The following is a 22,546-nucleotide window of genomic DNA, read 5'->3' on the forward strand; positions in this document are numbered from 1 at the left end:
TTATCCCTTACCTAAGTTACAATTATCTTATTTTAATTTTTATTATACCAATGTAAATCCTGCTGTTTTCTCCTTTTTGTTTCTTACTTTTGGGTCACATCCAGTGATTCTCAGGGCTTACTCCTGGCTCTGCACTCAGGCATCACTCCCGATGGGGCTCTGGGAACCATATATAGGGTATTGAGGATCATACACAGACCAGCCACATGCAAGGCAAACACCCTACCCACTGTGCTATCTCTCCAGCCCCACTTCTGCTGTTTTTATGGCTAAGGTTCTATCCAAAATATTTTCGTAAGGAGAAAGAAAACAGTCAAAGTATTTAGCATTCTGGATTTTAAAACTAATTACAAAGTTACATAATCAAAACAGAATAGTATTGGCATATATGTGAATTAAATAGGCACACATATAAATTAAATTGAATAGACAGTTCAGAATGAACTTGCACATATGGTCAAAAGATTTTCAGCAAGGGTGTAGAAACCATTCAATGGGAGAAATAATAGTCTTTTCCACAAATGTGACTAGAAAAATGAAATATCTATATGCAAAATAAAAAATCTTGTATACCATACACACAAATTAGCATAAATAGAATTAAGATCTATCTAAATGTAAGCCTCAAAACAGAAAGTATAAGAAAATGGGGTTGACAGGCAGCTCAAGTGGTAGGGCATGTGCCTAGGAGGCCTAAGGCCCTCAGTTCAACCCCCAGCAGCCCACATGCATTCATCTTCAAGCTCCTAACCCTGCCTGATGACTCCCTGAACTGACCATTCAACCCGTACAGCTGAGTGAGTGATTAAAAATATGCTGAGCACCTCTTGGATGGGCTTTTAAAAAGAAATAAAATATCAGCTACAATTATAGCCATGACAAAAAAAAATTCATCTGAGAAGAACATGAGTAAACTGCATTAAATTAGATTTGATAATGAAGGATTTCTTAGCTATGACACCAAAAAACACAAGCAACAAAAGACAATAAAAGATTAAATGGGCTGGCTCCCTAAAACAAGTTAAGGTATATGTCTTGCATGTGGCCAATCCTTGTTTGATCCTATGCACTGCATATGACAGTCTCCTGAACACCACGAGGAATGACCCTGAGTACAAAGCCAGAAGTTGCACCTCTACAGTGTTGGGTATGGCCCCACCCACCCAGAAAAGAAACACTTCTGTGCACCATGGGCATAAGGAAGCCTGAGCACCAATGGGTGGGCCCACACACACACCAGAAAGCATGGGGATTGAGGGAGGAATAATATGTGTTGACACTAGAAATTACTATGATAAGCTGCAAGGCTTCCAGGCTTCTACAGGTTTCTGCAGTAAGCTGCAAGTCCACAGCTTGTTGCTTGGCTGCTGCAAGTCTACAGAGGCCCAAGGCTGCCAGGGATGCAGGCTATAGACAAGGCCTGGTGCTGCAAGGCTTACAGGGACCCGCAGGGCCTGCTGCTGGGTGGGCCAAGTGTCCATTCAGTGATGCCAACATGTAGCAACCGCCTGCCCAAAAGAGATTCACTGGCCAGAAGTGAGTAGAGAAAGAAATAGAGAAAGAAAGAGGAATAGATACAAAGCAGGCAGCATCTTGCTGATGCTTTATCTCCACCCCCCACTCCCCCGGACCAGCAGGCGCTGCTCTGGTCACTATCTTGAGACCCCCCCAAAACAGTCCAAGTTTTTCCTTTTATACTCGGCATGACAGGAGTCAAGGGGTGTGTCCACGAGGGCATGTCCAGGTTTAACTGTCATTATATCGGGGGTATCCAAGGAGCATGTCCAAGTCCAACTGCCATACAATGACAGAGACACGAATGTGGAGAAGTGGAAACCCTTGGTGCACTACTGGAAAGAATGTACATTGCTAAAGCCACTGTGAAGAAGTTTGGCAGTTTCTCAAAAAAAATTAAACCCACATGAAAAATTGCCCCACATCATAAATCATCAGGGAGATGCAGATCAAAACAACACTGGTGGTAGGAATGCCCCTCATTTATTACTATTTGCCTTAAATATTACTGTGAAAGATTTGTAATTCACTTTGTTCACAGTAAAAAAAAATTAAACCAAGATTACTGTATGATCTAGCTATTCTACATGTGGGTATAACCCCCCCTCCCAGAAGAAACAATCTAAAGCAGAAGTGTAGAAAGGTCTTTGTCTATCCATCTTCACAGCTACATTGCTGAAAATAGCAAAATGTGGACATCAAATGTCCACAGACAGAAGGAAGAACAGGTACACTAAGCAGCACACACATACAACAAGACAAACACATTGGCCTCCGAAGGAAACAAAACGCTGACACGTGGCACCAATGGAGAAACCCAGAGACTATTAAGTGAAATAAGCCAGAAACAAAAGAACAATATTGTGATTCAACTTATACCAAGTACCCAGAGCAGTTAAACTCAGAGATTGTGAAAGCAGAATGGTGGTTGCCAGAGACTGAGGGAAGAGGGAAGGAAGAATTGGTGCTTTAATGAGCATATGATGAAAAAATTCAGGACATGGATGGTGGTTATGGCTGTAAAACAATGTGGCTACACTTAAAAGGCAAATGAATTAGGCTAAAAAGATAAGACTTCTTGTTTTTTCTTTTCTTTTTTTTTTTTGTTTTTTCAGGCCACACCGTTCGATGCTCAGGGGTTACTCCTGGCTAAGCGCTCAGAAATTGCCCCTGGTTTGGGGGGACCATATGGGACACCGGGGGATCGAACCGCGATCCTTCCTTGGCTAGCACTTGCAAGGCAGACATCTTACCTCTAGCGCCACCTCACTGGCCCCAAAGATGAGACTTTTTGTACTAGAATATTTTATCACAAAATTTTTATTAAGCAATTTTCCTCTTAACTGGCTTTGAATTGTATATTCTAGCTTAATTATTTCTCTTAATTTAATTTTTCTATTGGATATGGTGAATGAGTACGTGGCTTTGGGAGAGAGTTCACTTGCAAAGAAGGTGCCATCAGGCCCTTAATTCCAAAGTAAGAGATTGAGTCTTGTCTTTATCTGGTTCATACACCCTTTCTTGAATATGGGATGCCCACCGTGGGAGACATAGGTCTGGGTGTCAGGCCTGGGACAATCTCTGTGGTTTTTGTTTTTTGGGGGTTGGATTTGTTACACTTTCTCTTAGAGGGGGAGTTGGGTCATATAGCAGCACTTGGGCTTCTCCTGGTTCTGTGCTTAGGAATTCCTGGTGGTACCTAGGCACTAGGTACTATAGTGCTAGGGATCCAACTGGGGTCACTTGTGTGTAGAGTGCATGTTTAAATCCCATGCTCCCCCTTTGCCCCTAAGATAGACTCTTTTTTAATGTTCAGATACTACCCCATGTCTGACTGGTGAATATTTTGCCTAGATGCTGAGTCAGCATGTGCATCAAGTCTCATGGGAATAAAGCTGAGCCATCCTGGGAGCAGGCACAGGGATTATCTCCCTACTAGGTTAGATTGAGCAAGCCCACCTCTCTCAGATGCAGGGGTTTCCTGCATTCTGGTGTTGTGCCTAGGAACAAGGAATCTGTTCAACCTCTGCCTGCCTCTGAATGAGGGTTCTCTACCCAATATGCATCTTATTGTCATTCCTTAAATATTCTAATATGCCAGGTATTTAAGTCTCTTAAGTCTCAATTTATCAATGCAGATAATGTAAATAAAAAATTGGGGGGGCCACACCTGGCAGTGCTAAGGGGTTCCTTCTGGCTCTACAAAAATCACTCCTGGTGGTGCTCAGGTCACCATAAGGGATGCGACGATTGAATCCAGACTGGTTCACATACAAGGCAAGTGTACTATCTGTTTGATCTTTAAATGAAAAAAAAAAGTGTATTTTAAAATCTACTAACAAATATCCCACAGACATGGAAATTTCTTACATATTGTAATTAAACTCTTCTGATGATGTCAAATAGTACATACCCTTTGTAAGCTTTGATGCAATATTACCTCAATTTTATTTTAGTTTTCATTATTTCCAACTCCTGTTCATTTTCCATTTCATATTTATCTTTTCTTTGGAGATTTCTTCTTAAACTTAATTTTTTTGCTTTGTTTTGTTTTGTTTTTTTGGGCCACACCCGGCGGCGCTCAGGGGCTACTCCTGGCTGTCTGCTCAGAAATAGCTCCTGGCAGGCACGGGGGACCATATGGGACACCGGGATTCGAACCAACCACCTTTGGTCCTGGATCGGCTGCTTGCAAGGCAAACACTGCTGTGCTATCTCTCCGGGCCCCTCTTAAACTTAATTTAAAACACCTACCAATGGGGCTGGAGCAATAGCACAGCAGTATGGCATTTGCCTTGCATAGGACTGACCTGGGATAGACCAGGTTCAATTCCCGGCATCCCATATGGTCCACCCTAGCCTGCTAGGAGCGATTTCTGAGAGCAGAGCCAGGAGTAACCCCTGAGCATCACCGGGTGTGCCCCTCCAAATGAAACAAAAAAACTACCACTATTGCTGAACCCAAGCTTCTAGTCAATCATTAATCAAGTCCAGTCACATGTCTAGAGTACAAAATATGTATATTGTAAGAGCCAGGAGCTTCCTTCTGTGTTCAAGTGCCACAACTGTTCATCTGCCCTTTGGGGCTAGCCAGGTATGTGTCAGGGATGGAATAGGGAACCTCATGTAGGGCCCAGGAAGATAACTCACAGGGATAGTTCCATGCTTTGCATACTGAAGGCCCCATCTTGATCTTCAGTATTACCTTGTATCCAGAACAGCACCAAGCCAGGTGTAGCCAAGAGTACTCTCTCTCTCTCTCTCTCTCTCTCTGTCTCTCTCTCTCACATACACACACACACACACACACACACTATTAAAAAGGTATGTGTATTTTAATTGATAAAATGAAATATGATCTTAAGGGGGGCTGAAATGATAGTACTGTGGGTAGGGTGCTTGCCTTGTATACGGCAACCAGAGTTATTCTCAGGAACTAAATAGTCACCAGAAATTCAACAGGAGTAATTTCTGAGCACAGAGCCAGGAGTAAACCCTGAGTACAGTCGGGTGTGGTCCAAAAATCAAAAACCCAAATAAATGTGATCTTAAATTCTAAGAATTTTTCTTCAAAAGTATTCTGTCCATGACAGAAACACAAAGTCATTATGTAAATTTCAGTAACATTCCTATGAAATAATGAGGTTTTTTTTTTAAATAAATAGAAACTGAGCTACCTAAAATTGACATGGGTTTAGTTATGTAAGAAGCTTAGAGAAATATCATGTGGAACCTAAGAGTCTTGAATGAATGCTTTTACCATTAAATCATATTTCCAAAAGAAAATACACTAAGGGCACTAAATTCAAAATTTGTATAACACAGTATGTTTCAGACTTGTGGGTTGTGTCACAGTTCAGGTTCCATCTATTAACATAAGAGTATTTACAAAGTGTTTCATTTAGCTGCCCTGTAAATCTCATGGGTAGGAATAGAACATAGGCTAGCAAAAGATGCTGACACTTTCTTTAAGCCAAGTGGCCCTTAGATAATAACATGACCTTTGTGGATGAGGACTGCTGAAAGAAGGAAAGATAAACGTAAATGTTATTCTTTGAGACAGTTTGAACTAAGATTCTAAATCATATAGAAAGCTAAATATATTCCTTTCAGTCATTTTGACAATAACATTATCAAACTGAATGTCAATTAATTTTTTTTGTTTTGTTTTTGTTTTTCGGGCCACACACATTCGATGCTCAGGGGTTACTCCTGGCTAAGCGCTCAGAAATCGACCCTGGCTTGGGGGGACCATATGGGACGCCGGGGGATCGAACCGAGGTCCTGATCCTTGGCTAGCACTTGCAAGGCAGACACCTTACCTCTAGCGCCACCTCGCCGGCCCCGAATGTCAATTAATTTATGATTTTGTTTTATCTACCAGAATGGCTAGGGATGCTCTCATATTTATTTATATATTTTTTGGGTTTGGGGTTACACCCAGCAGTGTTCATCACTCTTGGTGGGTCAGGTGATCATATAGGGTGCTAAGAAATCTCAGGTGGCTGCCTGCAAGGCAAATACCTTACCTGCTGTACCAGCCCAGTAGCTATTTTAAAAATACAGAACACTGGGGTTAGATCAATAATATAGCAGATAATATAGCAATAACATAGCAGACAAACCTGGGTTAAATCCCTGACCTTCCATATGGTTCCTTTAGAAACTTCCAGGTGTGGACCAAAACAAAAAACAAACAAACAAACCTAACCAAACCTGTGCAGAGGGTGACACAATGGAAACTAAGTATTTTTTTTTAAATGAGCTCAGGGGACCCTATGAGATGCTGGGGATTTAACATAAGTCGACCATGTGCAAGGCAAGAATCTTACTGGCTGAACTACTGCTATAGAGTTTGGTGGTGCCCCAAAATGATGCAGTAAATACAGCTGATACCTAAATGGTATATAAAGGGTATATAAATGGTATGTAAAAGGTATATAAACCAATGTTACTACACACACACAAAACAACAATTTCAAAAACTGTTCTTTTTCACATACAGTGATTTGTTTTAAAGTTACTATTTAAATGGGGCTGGAGCAATAGCACAGTAATAGGGCATTTGCCTTGTATGTGGCCGACCCAGGACAGACCTGGGTTCAATTCCTGGCATCCTATATGGTCCCCTGAGCCTGCCAGGAGCAATTTTTGGGCACAAAGCCAGGAGTAATCCCTGAGCATTGCCGGGTGTGGCCCAAAAACAAAACAAAAAAAATTACTATTTAAGAAACCTCATGCTCAGGCATTATATAATAAAGGATTTATTTTTATTTTTTTATTTTGGTTTTGGGGTCACACCTGGCAGTGCTCAGGGGTTATTCCTGGCTATGCGCTTAATAATCGCTCCTGGCAGGAGGACCACATGGGATGCCAGGATTCAAACCAAGTCCATCCTGGATTGGCTGCATGCAAGGCAAATGCCCTAGTACTGTGCTATCTCTCTGGCCCTAATAAAGGATTTTAAAGCAGTATCATTTAGAACCATAAGTACATAAAAATGTTAATACAAATTATTTTTCTTAATATTAAAAGCTACGGATTTAGTAGCTGGAAAAAGTCCTAAGCTTTATTAAATGATGACTATAATAGTCTTCCCCCTGCTTAAAACTGTTGAATCTAAAAAATAGAACACATGTCCCAGGACATTGGGAGTGAATGTGTTTGCGGCAGAAGGGAAATGCCAGGTAAACACATTTTCCTCTTGTCCTAATATTTTAAGAAGCTCAACTACTCTTGGGGCAAAGAGATGTGTCAGTTAGCTGAGAATTGTTTGAACATTTAAATTTTCTTTATTTGGGAAGGGGGCCTTCCAGATGATGCTTAGGAGGTCCGGGAGTCCCAACTGATGATTCTCAGCCCAGTGGGATATCGATGCAATGCAAGAGCCCAAAGATGTGATACTGCTTGGGCCCTATGGATCTAGGGAAGGCCATCCCAGTGGTACTGGGGGACTTCCAACAATACATGGTGATATCCAGGATGGGAGTGAGGGGATATCATGTGGTGCTGGGAATTAAACCTGTGCCTAGCAGAGCTTAATCTGATTTTAATTGGTCTTGTAATTATTATATTAGTGCTTATACATCATGGTTATAATTAAAGCTTATGGTGCTGATATAACCAGTTATTGTGGGGAGCCTAGCTGATGAAACCTAGAACATAGGACACCTCAGTAATTCCTAATCTTGTCACCCACGTGACCAAAGGCGCCCATGCCTTGAGAACAAAGGAAATAGACAAATACTAAAGTAATTCAAAGCAGCCCAATACATCCAGCCAGAAAGAAAAATATAGAGCAACTTGCCTTTGTGTTAGCAAAAGGTTATTATGATTACAACTGATGTTTTATTTATACTTGCTAAGTAAAATTTATAGAACTCTGTTTGAATCTTATGCTTTCAGGTAAAACGTGCTCTCTACCTCTTTGCCCCTCCCTATTACCTGCCCCAGCTTATGCTAATGAATGCTTGTAATTGTAAGTGGTGGAAAAACCTGTAAGACCCTCTGACGTATTTCAGCCCTTAAAAGTTGATCCCCCGACAATAAAATTCCCTTTTGAACAGCATGTGTTGTCTTGAGGACTTCTCTTACTAACTTCTCAAGTTTTTCTTCACAGGTCAGTTCTGCTCGGGCAAACCCACGAATAACTAGCAACCTTCATTTCCACACCCCCGCGGATCGGGGGTCCCCCACGGGAGGTTGCAAGTTATAGCACCTCACCACCACCAAAATGCCCCAGACCTTTCCTAGAAGTGTCCTTACATTACTTCTAGCCATTTCTTCATTTACTTACACAAAATATTTTTATTAAGGCCTCTCCTAAATTCCATGTCTAGAAAAGGTACATGGAAATTTGTTAAGTTTCTTTGAAAAGACAATCTACATATTACAGTACATAGTGAATAAGGTGGAAAATTGTAAAACAGTAACTATAAAGCAGATGTAAAACACAAATTATAAAACAGAAGTAAAACAAATGCCATAGTCTTTAGATCAGCCAGATGTCACTGAAATAATCATATTTCTAGAACATTGTTATCACTAGAATATGCAGATTGTTAAAAAGGAAAAATTTTCAAGATCTGCTAGTTATGAAACATTCAAAACAGATTCTCAACCACACTAAGGGCCTAAGCTAGAATGTTACTATAAAGTAATAGGGGAAAAAAGCACCGACAGATGGTTGGCAATTTAAATAAATATATTTGAAAGAATTATAAATTGAGTTTATTGACAAATCAAAGAAAATCAAAGTCATAACTGACTATATAAAACAGAAACAAAATACTAACTGTAATTCTTTCACAGCACATAAGGTGGTGCTATATTCTACCAATTCAGATAAATTCAAAGATGTGCCAGCAGCAAAATGCATTCATCCTTCACGAATTTTAATTGTTTGGGGGTCACAATATAAGGAAAATGCTGAAAAGAATAAAATAAAAATATGTAGTAGAAAATTTTTACTAATTTCCTTAAACACTGTAGTGAATGTTCTAGGCTTCAGCATATAAATTCTGAACTATTACTAAAGTTGTATGTGAGATACAGCTGTTAAATAGTAAATGTGCCACAGACTAAAATCAGAACATAAATATATATTCTTTTTTGTTTTGTTTTGTTTTTTGCTTTTGGGCCATACCCTGCGGTGCTCAGGGGTTACTCCTGGCTGTCTGCTCAGAAATAGCTTCTGGCAGGCATAGGGGACCATATGGGACACCAGGATTCGAACCAACCATCTTAGGTCCTGGATCGGCTGTTTGCAAGGCAAACACTGCTGTGCTATCTCTCTGGGCCCAAATATATATTCTTTATCTGAAATTATTTTTAAAAAAGATACCATATGCCATATTACTAACTGGAAATCTATTTGATTTTTATTATCATTAGGTAGAAAAAGTTACTGAACTTTTGTTATTAAAGTATTATAAATTAAGTGGAGATAGTAGAGAAGGTAGGACATTTGCTTTACATATAGCTGATACAGGTTCGATCCTCACACTCATATGAGTCCCTGAGCTTTCCAAGAGTGATCTCTGAACACAGAGCAAAGAGTAAAGCCGGAGCACTGCTAGAAGTGGCCTGAAACCTCCAACAAGTGTCTCAATTTCTACTGCTTTGTATATACATATATAAAATACATATATAAATACACATTCACAATATGCTCATATACATGTGATCATATTCTAATAGGCAAGGTAAATACAGGAAAAATTTCATCTCTGGAATTTATAAGCCATGGCTTGGGACTTTCTCTAATTCTAGTCATGACTGGTAAGGAAGTTAAGGCTTTTCCCTTCTTAAAAATTCCTGTTGTATTGAAGCTAAAGGCATCTTCAAGGAAGAAACAACACTGACCAACCAAAGATAAACAAATGGGACTCCATAACTGAGAAACTTCTGCAACTCAAAGAAAACAGTAACTAGGATATGAAATCTACTACCACAGAATGAGAGAATCTATTCACCCAATATCCATCAAAAACGGGTTAATATCTAAGATATACAAAATACAGGTAGAACTCAGCAAGAAAAAAAAAAAAACTAACCCCATCCAAAAATGGGGAGAAGAAAAAAACAGACATTTCCACAAAGAAGAAATACAGATGGCCAAAAGGCACATGAAAATTGTTCCACATCACTAATCATCAGGGAGATGCAAATCAAAACAACAATAAGACATCATCTTATACCACAGAAACTGGCACACATCAGAAAATACAAGAAGAACCAGTGCTGGTGTGGATGTCAGGAGAAATGGACTCTCATTCACTGTTAGTGGGAATGTAGACTGATCCAACCTTTTAGGAAAGTATGGTTATTCCTTAAAAAATAGAAATTGAGCTTCCATATGACCCAACAATACCACTCCTAGAGATATACCCTAGAAATCCAAAAATACAATACAGAAAAGCCCTCTGCAGTCCTATGTTTACTATATCACTATTTACAATAGCCAGAATCTGGAAACAATCCAAGTGCTCAAGAACAAGTGTGTGGCTAAAGAAATGTGCTACATCTAAACAACAGAATATTATGCAGCAGTTAGAAAAAATGAAGTCATGAAATTTGCTTATATATGGATAGATATAGAGAGTATTATGCTGAGTGAAATGAGTCAGAGGGTGAGGAATTGATATAGAATAATCTCGCTCATTTGTGGGACATAAGAAAAAGATAGTATAGTAATAATAGTCAGAGACAACAGAGATGAAGGCCAGGAGGGACCAGATCAGGATAGGAGGCTTGCCACAAATAGTGGAGCAGTGTAATTAGAATAGATAAGAGACCATGCTAACCCAAGGTAGTTGGAAATAATCACTCTGGACAAGAAGAATTGGGTGCTGAAGGTGATAAAGTGATATGTATGGTACTCCCACATGAACAACAGTGCAAAGCACAGTGTCTAAAAGGGAACAGGGGGGAGGGGAGGGGAGGGAGAGAGGGGGAGAGAGGGGGAGAGAGGTTTTGTTGGTGCCAGTCAGTTAACTCACACTGAGCTAGCTCCCCAGCAGAGGTCCTTCAATAGGCAAGCAGATTTACCAATTTGGAAAATCCTAGCTCTGTCCCTTCGTTAGCCTGTTTCAGGTTCTGTCAGCACTTTACATCTGGAGACTGTGACAGACACTCATATCTCCCTCACAAAACCTCCCTGACCTTGTGACCTCCCTCACCAAACCTCTCTGGGTTGAAATCTTCGTATACAAGATTTGTTATTCCATAGCAGAATAACTTCTTTAAAACTACCCTCTATTATCATAAAAAACGAAAGTCATTTCTTATTCTATGATAATGTTTGCAGCACTATTATTTATTAAATTCAATACCATATCTCTGACACTGTGCTAAATGCTTAATATAAGTTAGATCATTTAAATCTTTCAAAGCACACTAAATATATTAATTCCCAATTCAGAGAAAAGGCAACTGAGACTCTGAAGGGCTGCTGACTAATGTTAACCAAAGTTCACAGTTACTGAAAAATCTAGAACTCAGTCACTGATATTTCTCTCCAAAGTAATCTACCAACACCTAGACTGGTTGCTGGGCACAGTCATGAGTAAATATTGTTGAGTACAAGAATAAGTAAGCAAAATACAATGCCATACTATCTTGGCATACTATTAAGAAAAAAACATGTTAGGGACCATACATGGCTATATTAGGGGATCAGTAGAGTGGTACCCAGTTGTACTAGGACAGTGGGAGGGTACAGGGATGTCAGAAATAAACTCAAGACATTGCATATGCAAGTCACATGTTCTACTACTTCAGCTATTACCATTACCATGATTAAAATTTTTAATTTGGGGTCACTAGAGATTGTACAATGGGTAGGAAACTTGCCTTATACAAGGTTGACTTGGGTTTAATCCCTGACACCCCATATGGTTATCTAAGCCCTACCAGGAATGATTCCCAAACACAGAGCCAAGAGCAAGTCCTGAGCACCACTGAATATGGCAACAAAAAAATCTAAAATTTGGGGCCGGAGCGGTGGCGCAGCAAAAAGAAGTTTTCCTTGCATGCAGCTGACCTCGGGTGAACTGCAGTTCTAACCCCAGGTGTCCGATTTCTGAGTAACCCCTATGTGTCACTGAGTATGGCCCCAAAATAAAAAAAATAAATAAATAAAAATAAAATTTAAATTTTATAGTAAGCAAAATGATTGTCATGAATTTATTAAATTTAATTTAGTTCAATTGAATTAAATAAATTATATTGACATAAGATTAATAAGAGTATAATACAGAAAAAGTCATATCAGTTAATATAATTTATATTATTTTAAAATTATTAGTTTTAAATCATTCCATTTTACTTACTAAAATATTTATTAAATGTTTATTCAAGTGTTTTGATACTTTAACAATAATTTTAATAATTATACTTCAATTAGTAATCAATTTAGCTTCAAAATATAAAAAGGTTCCACCAGTGGAAAGCAATATTGTTGGAACACTAAATATTGCTAGACATGCACACCAAATTGCTTAGGGTGTATAGATTCCTAAATAGTCTGAACAAAATTCCTTGGAGATAATGTTTTAAAATTTTAATATAGAACAAATGTCACTGTCTAGCACTTTAAAGATATAAGGGACTTCAGAGTTCAATAACAAATACAGAGTTGTTATTTGAAACAAAAATGTAGCTCTTGAGAACAATCAGTTCAGTTTTCTAACAGCAGTTATAGTATGTGGTCATAACCATTTTCCCCCCTTTTACAGAGGTCTCTAGGTACACATTTTTAATGTATCCTAGCAGTTTCCAGTTAATGTTTTATATTTTTGTAGCTATTATTTTGTGTTGAAAGAAAACTAGTAAAGGCTGATTCTAGAAAGGGAACACAAAGGAAGAAGATCAATATTAACACCACAAATATTGACTTAGCAAAGTGACACTGCTGTCTTTCTCTTGTAGGAACTGATCACTGAATGAATGATTTTTTTATAAGTCTATAAGAAACAAATATTAAACAATGTCACTTTAAGTATTTGTTAAGTAAAACAACTGCTCAGCAAATTAGATCAAGTTAGAAAACTAAGCTTATCACTTTGAAACGGAAGGCCTCTAAATATATTTTATTAATAAATCATATTTCTTTATTGTCATGACTAATATAAATTTATTATCATATAAATAATTGTATTTATTAGTAAAATGTTATAGTGCAAATGCTGTAATCTACAAAAAAATCACAAAGAATTACTTCACAAACGTTACTGGCTCTCATAGACACTAAAGAGTCATATTTTCAAAGTTTAAAGAAATAGTGTATTTATAGAAAAAAATACCTTTATTAAGTTTGGCTCAGTTAATTTTGATTTTCGGTTGCTAGTTGTACCCATGGTAAGTATCAAGGAAATAGATGATGTGAACTTCCTAGTTGTTGCCAGTATCGAACTCCTGGTGTCACCTGTAAGGAGTCATAGTTATTTGATCTCACATTATTAAAATAGCCCCTAGGAAGTTTAACCACCATGTAGCCATAAAGGTCTATGTATTAATTTTGTTCTCATATTCCAATTGAAATAAAATCTGCAGCTTTATATTAATCAAGATTAAATTTCTGTCCCTTATTTATGGATTACTACTAGGATTCCTTATTGCAATGTCACCTTTTAGCCTGAAATTTTACTTTTGATAAAGCCAAGTTCTATAATAAAATTTTACTTCAATAGATTTTTATGGGTAATAGAGTCTAAAATGGTAGCTAACAAAAGTTGGCTTCTCCGTAATCACCGATAAGCTAAGATGAAAGAAGAAACTAATGTATGACCCACCATTCTTGGTCAAGGAGTTCTTACTATCAAAAGCAAATACCTTTATTTGAAAACGGTTCCTGATCAGTTTTTCTTATGAGTCCAGGTGATGGTTTTGTTACGGGCACTGGGTGACTTTCAGGGGACCCTTCCTTGTGGCTTCCAAACTGCTGACGTCTCAGTTTACTGTCAACCTCCAGTTTTTCTAAAGCAGTTTTGAGACATTGCTCATTGGTTGTCATATATAATTTACAAAACTACAGGAAATAAAAAAGTAGTCCGGTGGGTGAGACATTCAATCATCCATTTGGGAGAAGGCAAATGCACATTAGTAGGCAAGGGATTGACTGATAGAATATGTTTCCTACTGAACTAGGCTACTCATTTTATTTTCTTGAATCAGACTGACCACCCTCAAGTGACCTAGTGAAATGCAGCCATGATTCAACAAGGTCATACTGAGTGAAAATAAAAGGCTATACCAAGAGAAGTGATTTATGACTTTTTTTTTACAAGATGTGTGGACTTGGGTTCGTTCTAAATAATTTTTATGATTTCTCCACTCCACAAAAGACACATGTCTAACGAGTCTCTTTGTCCATGTGAGTACGTATACGTTGTGGATTATTTTGGCTTTAATGTAGTCACTAGATTATAGCCTTGAGACAGAAGAGATGAGATTTCTGTTACAATTATTATACGATATATAATTATGCCATGCCATGTTAAAAAGTGCCCTTTTTTAAAAAAAATACCACTGTAACAGAGTAAGCAAATTTATATAGTATGGCTTTATGTACCTTGATGTAGTCAAATTTTCCATCGGCATTGACATCAGCTAAATTTATTATGGCATTTACTTCTTCTGGACTCATCTTCTCACCTCTCTGTAAAACCAAGATATTTATTGGGGGTGAGGGGCACACCACGGTGCATTGGGATTGTTCCCTGTAGAAGGGTTCAGGGAACCGTATGTATGGTGCTGAGCCTCTTACATGCACAGCACATGCTCAGTTCTTTGGGCTCCCTGGTCCCTCTCAAACAGAATAGAAATGTTTTTAGGGGGGGCCACACCCATTTGATGCTCAGGGTTACTCCTGGCTAAGCGCTCAGAAATTGCCCCTGGCTTGGGGGAACCATGTGGGATGCTGGGGGGGAGGGGGGGATTGAACTGTGGTCCTTCCTTGGCTAGCACTTGCAAGGCAGACACCTTACCTCTAGCACCACCTCACTGGCCCCGAGAATAGAAATGTTTTAAAACAAAATTCTATTACACTTAGTTATATATATGGTAAGAGTAATGTCACTTTAATCTTTTCTACAGATTTGAAAATTATTGTAAATCTCAAAATGGGTATTATTACAAGCAAGAATGAAATGAATATAAAATTTCACAATTTCATTAAATTTTGTAAAAAGTGCGCTGTATTTTGCTTTATTGAATTTCAAAAGTTGTATCAGAGATCCAATAATAATTACTATTAAATTTAGAATAATGATACTTTTAGAATAATGATTGTGTCCCATTTGAATGTTTCTTTTTCACTTGTCACACAGGAATGGACCACTGATTTACAAAGCGTTCTGAGGAAGAAATGAGAGTAAAGGAATAGATGTGACACAAAGAGGGTATTGGCACTTTGGCAGTTGATGGTGGAGATGCAGCAACTTTGTACATCAAAAGCATAAAGATTGACTCTACTATGAACCACATTACCTCCATAATAAAATAAAACTAAAAAATGGGGCCGGAGAGTAGTGCAAGCGGTAGGGCGTTTGCCTTGCTTGTGCTAACCTAAGATCCCCCAGTGTCCCTTTGGTCCCCCAAGCCAGGAGTGATTTCTGAGCACATAGCCAGGAGTAACTGAGTGTCACTGGGTGTGGCCCAATAAACAAACAAACAAACAAAAAAAAACCTAAAAAAAAGAACTGCAGGGGCTGGAGAGATAGCATGGAGGTAAAGTGTTTGCCTTTCATGCAGAAGGTCATTAGTTCAAATCCCGGCATCCCATATGGTCCCCCGAGCCTGTTAGGAGCGATTTCTGAACGTGGAGCCAGGAGTATCCCCTGAGTGCTGCTGGGTGTGACCCAAAAACCAAAAGAAAAAAAAAAGAACTGCAAAAGAGAATTACAACTTGGGTTCAATTTTATCTTTTATTTATAAAACATCTTTTATCCAGAAAGATCTTTAAGTATTTTATAAACAACATATATGTGATTCATTTCAACTGCCAATGAAAGTTATGTTTAATGTCAACTTTCATTGCTAAAGCAACAGTCTAAGATATTTCATGGAATATACATAGAATATTACAGAATTGTTTCACATAACTTACCTTTGTGAGGAGTGAATAAAGATCAGTGTGTGAAATAGAGCCAGCATCATTGATATCTAATTGTTTAAATGAATTCAGCAGCTCTTTTTTTGAAATAGGCTTTTCATTTCTTAAAATCATACAAAAATCGTCAAAATTCAGTTTAGCAGTTTGAGGAGTCCAGTACTTATTAATGGTCTTTTGGGATGGATTTCTTCCTGCATGCTGAAGAACTACCCAGTAAAACAAGGGTTAGTCATGTTATAGTCATATGTGATACAAATATGTAAGGTTTATATCTTAAATTTAGTTAGGTGCATTTATTTCTTTGAATATCTCACGTATTAAACACATGCACACACCAATGTAGTGCCTTCACATTAATATAGTACCTTTGATGTTCATTAATATCAATGTATGCTTGATTCTCAAAAGCACACCTATGCAAACCAGATTCTGAATTTACTTATGTTAAAATTAATAGTTTTTTCATATTCTGACAGGTTGTTTCTTAAACTATACAGTTTAATTAACTGATAATGTCCAACTTAGGAAGAACTGCTAGAGAAAGAAAAGATACACTTGTTTTCATGACATAAGATTGACTACAAAAAGTAGGGTGCTGGACCAATATCACAGCAAGTAGGGTGTTTGCCTTGCACATGGCTGATAGGCATTTGATCCTTGGAATTCCATATGGTCTCCTGAACCTGCCAGGAGCGACTTCCTAGTGCAGAACCAGGAGTAACCGAGTGCCGCCGGGTGTGGCCCCAAAACAAAACAAAAATGACTACCAAAAGTATTATAACTTTCCGGGCCTGGAGAGATAGCACAGCGGTGTTTGCCTTGCAAGCAGCCGATCCAGGACCAAAGGTGGTTGGTTCGAATCCCGGTGTCCCATTTGGTCCCCCGTGCCTGCCAGGAGCTATTTCTGAGCAGATAGTCAGGAGTAACCCCTGAGCACTGCCGGGTGTGGCCCAAAAACCAAAAAAAAAAAAAAAAAAAGTAACTTTCCATGACACACAATAAACATCCCAATTAAATAGAAAAAATAATTAATTTGAGAGTATTATTGTCAACAAGTTATGGCATCTAAATGTTTACCATATGTGTTATAATTTCAGGAGCATTAATCTAAGTTTTAAATGTCAGTTTTTACTGAGCTAGAAAAAGCTGAGTGGCTTGAGCAAGCACAATGCTCTCTGATGCAGGAAGCCCCAGCTCAATCTCAGGTACCCAGGATCTCCTGGGCACTACTGCAAGTGACCTCTGTGAACAGAACAAGGAATAGACCCTGAGCCCCACTGGGTGTGGTCTTTAAAATAAAAAAAGGCCTGGAGAGCTAGAAAGCTAATACAGCTGTTAGTGTGTTTGCCTTGCTCATAGCCAGCTGGGTTTGATCCCCACCATCACATATGGCCCCCCAAGCACCTCTAGGAGTGATTCCTGAGTGCAGAGCCAGGAGTAACCTGAGCTGGATGGATATGATTAATCCCCCCAAAAAATTTCCCCAAACTCAAAACAAGTAGTTTCAGTCATGGCACTGTCATGTATGTCAACATACTTTGACAGAAGAACAGAGAAATGTAATGGCAAAATTACTTATAATTTTTAATCAGAACATTAAAAAATATCTCTATTGTTAGATATTGATTCATAAGACATTCCCACTTTTTAAATATGCCTCTTTTAATCTAGGAAAGATAAAGAAGATATGAGAATGCTTTATTTAGCAGAGTGCGGGGGAGCTCCCAAGTGTGCTCTGAGAGTCAGAACTATTCCAGCAATAATAGAACGCCCAAACAAGCAGGAAGGTTCAAGGCCTAGATGGTGATGCAATGCCTCTTGGGCCCAATAGTACTTGCAGCCATCGGGGCATAGCTAGTGGTGTTCAGAGAACCTACAGTGCCACCAACTCAACTTGCAACCTGGCTCATGCTAGACAAACATACCAGAGAGATAGTGCAGGGTTAAGGCACTTGCCTTGCATGGAGCTAACTCTAGTTTGATCCATAGCATTGCATCTGGTCCCTAAGCACTATAGGATACCTCTGAACACAAAGTTAACAATAGTTTCTGAATACTGCAAGGTGTGACCCCAAACACTAAAATACAGAAATACTTAAAGGAGCTATTATCCGTAAACTGCCAAGCTATTTGTTCAACACTCCTTGCCAAGTTATTTTGTATTACTATACAAAATAATTGACAATTGTTTAAAATTATATTTTAGATTAATGTAATATGTGCATATAATATCAGAACAGTGATAGCTCAAAGGGCTGGTTGTGTTTGCCTGGCACAAGCAACGTTACAAGTTGAACTGGTGGCATCATAGGTATATAGTAGTTATATTATTTCTAAATCAGGAGGCAAAATTGAGTTTTATAGTTCCAGTTTCTGTACTGTTCTACTTGATCTTAAAACAGAATGAATTTGTCAGATGCCCAGATAAATATAGAACAGAAACAGAGTAGGAAGAAAAAGGTATCATTGTTTCACATTATTCCTTTATTTAAAAATAATTGATAATCTAGAATCAGTTAAATGTTACAAAAATTATTCTACCACAAAACCAAAAGAGTATATAATACAGAAGAGATGGATAGCACTTTATTAATACATACTCATTGATTCACAAGCTAGATGCCATAGTAGCAAAAGACAGCTTATATTGTTTTTTGTTCTGTTTTAAAGGCCACATCTGGCAGTTCTCAGGCTTTACTCCTGGCTTTGCACTCAGGGATCACTCTTAGCAGGCTCGGGGAACATACCAAATGCCAGGGACCAAACCCAGGTGGGCTGCATGCAAGGCAAGCACCCTACCACCATCTCTCCATCCCTCCATGTTTAAATCTAAATTTGTGATCTCGACTTATTTTCAAAATAAAAGAAAAAAGACCCTAAAGTTATAGTTTATCATTTAAGAGCTTTTTGTCATATAATCCAAAGTTGATTTCCTAAAACAGACAATAAGTTATTATATTCAAATCCAAAACATTGTTGCAAAAACAGGTGTTTTTTTGTTTATTTTGGGTCCACACCTGGTAGTACTCAGGGATCACATTTAGGGGTGATCAGACTCAATGGTCTGCTTGAATCTGAGGTGTCCAAGGCAAGTATCCTATCTGTTGTACTTATCTCTCCAGTCACTAGGTTAAGATATATGCTTCTAAAATTAGCAAAATTTCCTTTTCTGTACTCAGAGTTACTAGCATGAACAAAACTGACACTATGTGTCAAATGACACTAAATGTTAAATGCCAAAACTGGCATTAAGTGTTCAGTGAGAGCAGAAGCCCTTGTTTACCACTCTCTCAAGAAAAGAGACGGTCAAATATTGATATATTTGGCAAGGACCAAATTGATTTGGTTTAGGGGTTTCTGTAAGCAGAGAAAGTTAATATATAATAATGGAGAAAATAAGCTATCACTCCCACCAAGAGAAAACCAATCTCAGAATTCTCAAATCTCTTTAAAAATCTTAGTCAAAATATTTTATAACATCAGTTATTAAAAATAATATAGCTGTATTCTAATAATTTTTCTTTACATTGAGCCCACTGTTATATATTATGTACATTTCCCCCAGCATAAGTCAATTTTAGGCTGAGTGATACCAACTGCTTAAATTATTATGTATCTTACTAAAATGAGAATTAAAATTTTATTTTATAGGTTTGGGAAATAGCACATGGGCAGGATGCTTGCCTTGCACACGGCCAACCTGAGTTAGGTCCCCAAGACCAAATATGATGCCCTGAACACCATCAGAATTGATCCCTGAGCACCACCAGGTGTGGTCCAAAATTAAAATATTAAGGTAAACTGACAGAAGCTTAAGAAACACTTAAGATAGCCTTTGCAAACACTAAAAATTAAATTTTGGAGCTCCTCAAGTATAAAATGGCCCAATAGTTTGATGTTATATCGCCCAAGCTTTATTAAAAAGTGCAATGACTGGGCAGGAGTGATAGCACATCAGTAGGGCATCCCCAGCATCCCATATGGTTCCCAGAGCCTGTCAGGATTGATTTCTGTGCACAAAGCCAGAATACCTCCTGAGCACTGCCGGGTGTGGCCCCAAAACAAGTATTTAGCTATATAATTCAAATTTCAGTTTTTCTGATTTATGAACTTTCAACAAATAGGCATGATACCTCAATTAAAAAAATTTACCTGGGCCAGGCGGTGGCGCTGGAGGTAAGGTGCCTGCCTTGCCTGCGCTAGCCTAGGACGGACCGCGGTTCGATCCCCCGGCATCCCATATGGTCCCCCAAGAAGCCAGGAGCAACTTCTGAGCGCATAGCCAGGAGTAACCCCTGAGCGTCACAGGGTGTGGCCCAAAAACCAAAAAAAAAAAAAAAAAAAAAAATTTACCTAAAGAAAGTTGATCTTTAGAAAGGATGTTTTCTAAACTGCTTTTGAAAACAGTTAAATAGGCAGCTCTACAATACTTGTAAAATACTTCCTCTTCAGTTGATGGAACATTCCTGGTTCGAGCACTCTCTGATTTCTGGCTGGAGAAAGCTGCATCGCTTCCTGGATTGATGGCCATTCTACGAAAAAATAAGTCAAAAGTTTGTTTAGTGAAGCTAATTCCTTAAAATACAAATGTCTACTGAACTTTCAAATGGAGTGGGGGGGTGGTGGGAGGAAAGGGGAGGGAATCAAGACACTGAAGTTTTGTATGTGTGAGAAAAAAGATAACTATTATAGTCACATGGTTGTATTAGCAAGCCTTATGCAACTATTTTACATATACATGGCTATGAGAATCAAACAAAGAAAGTCAGAAGATTTAGCAAAAATTAAAAAAAAAAAAAACAACTAGTATTTTGGATTATCTAGCACGCCTGCTCAGAAATCCTTCAGATCACTTGCCAGCCCTCTGCACTACACAGGCCATGTATTACTTAGTCTGTTCACACGTCAGCAGATCAGGGACAGAGATGTCACTCTAAGCCCATTGCTTCCTTCTTAAAATGCATGAAGGCTCTTTTCTTTAATGACGGTGATGAGGAGGCCCTAAAACATATTTAAAGGCTCCCAACACCATTTGACTCCACTTTGACCTCTAAAACACATCCCAATTTAACAAATGGAATGTCTCAAATTCAGCAAGACAAAGAAGACAAGGGTTGGTTCCCCTTCAAAACCTTATTGGATTTTTACTTGGGACGCCTACATTACTTTGCACCTTCTTGAATCATCCAGGGCTTCTACTCTGGGGGAAAGCAAGACAACAATCGCTTATCAGGGATCAAGTGCCCTCTTTATAATAAACACACCGCCTGCCTGACGCTTTTCTATTATCCCATAGTTTGAGAAGGACCCCATGGGGGACCTGGCGCGTCAGTCTGGTTGCGTCAGTCTGGTTCCTGCAAAATTGGCATCGCTGCCATGAAGCCCCCTTTCCCCAAACTTCCAACCAACCCCTCGGCGTAAACACACATCTGCACATGTACATGCAAGAAAACGGTCCCATTAGGGAAATCAGAGATTCATTTTGCAGTAAACAATTGTCCAAATGTGTGAGATTTGGTTGTTTTATTGCAAGTTAGTCCTCAAATGCCTCTTTGCAAAGTCGAAGCCACTAGCCCCTTTGCAGAATAGTGGCAGAATTCAATTTTCTTTCCCTTTCGGCAAGGAGAAATCTAAATTAATAGATAATCATATATATAAAATATATATAAATAATAGATAAACTGCACCCCCAACCTTCCTTTGCCCTTAGGCTTAGGGTGAAAAAAAAAACAAAAAACTTTATTTAAAAACTCCAGCTCGAGAAGGGCCTGGAGACTCCAGGCCGGCTAAAGGGCTCCATAAATAACAGGCTCCACTCTTAGCAAAGAAAAATAAACTGGGAGTGAGCGCCTCGGGCTTTTTAGGGTACCACTAGGCCCCAGGAGAGGGGCTCACCCTTGTATCCCAGCCTAAGGCTCAGTCCCATCAAGGAGGAAAACAAGCAGGAGAAGCAGCAGCCGGGAATTCAGGAAGCCAGAGGGCAAAGGAACCACAATCAGCTGTTGGCTAACCTAATTCCAACTTCCCCAATCAGTCGCATCGACCCAATTCTCTCCCCTTTAGGACCTGGAGGTCTCAGCAAAGCCCTCCAGGCAGAGCCGCCATTACCGTGGCAACTGGGCCGCTCCGCCACCGGAAGTCGCCGCGGAGCACCTTCCTAAACAGTCCGGGCAGAAAAATGAGCCCAGCCAGAGAATGGAGGCGCTCGGTTGCTCCTCTTGGTGGCTTGTGAGGCTATATTTTTAAACTAGAATCGTGTGTGTCCCCCCAAGGGACTGAATGCGGCTTGGGTTAAAGATTTCCCTCACCTCCCCCACCTTCTCCCCACAAGCCCTCGGAACTCAAGTCGCTGGATGTGCTGCGTTTTCGGCGGGCCGAAAGCAGTGTGACACCGAGTCCTACTTCCGCGCGCGCTTT

General features: G+C 39.0%; 1 protein-coding gene across 1 annotated transcript in view; it reads right to left on the reverse strand.

Moving 5' to 3' along the window:
- EFCAB7 (EF-hand calcium binding domain 7) overlaps positions 1-22,233 on the reverse strand; it is a 44,783-nt gene extending 22,550 nt beyond the window's left edge. The window contains exons 1-6 of the mRNA XM_049774431.1: positions 22,141-22,233; positions 20,483-20,661; positions 16,124-16,335; positions 14,588-14,674; positions 13,849-14,044; positions 13,320-13,441 (exon numbers count right to left, since the gene is read on the reverse strand). Coding sequence (XP_049630388.1) covers positions 13,320-13,441; positions 13,849-14,044; positions 14,588-14,674; positions 16,124-16,335; positions 20,483-20,661; positions 22,141-22,169 — 825 coding nt within the window. The 5' untranslated portion in view covers positions 22,170-22,233. The remainder of the gene's footprint in view (positions 1-13,319; positions 13,442-13,848; positions 14,045-14,587; positions 14,675-16,123; positions 16,336-20,482; positions 20,662-22,140) is intronic.
- Positions 22,234-22,546: the final 313 nt, after the last annotated feature.

This window comes from Suncus etruscus, chromosome 6 (genome assembly GCF_024139225.1).
Source record: "Suncus etruscus isolate mSunEtr1 chromosome 6, mSunEtr1.pri.cur, whole genome shotgun sequence".
Classification (NCBI taxonomy): Eukaryota; Metazoa; Chordata; class Mammalia; order Eulipotyphla; family Soricidae; genus Suncus; species Suncus etruscus.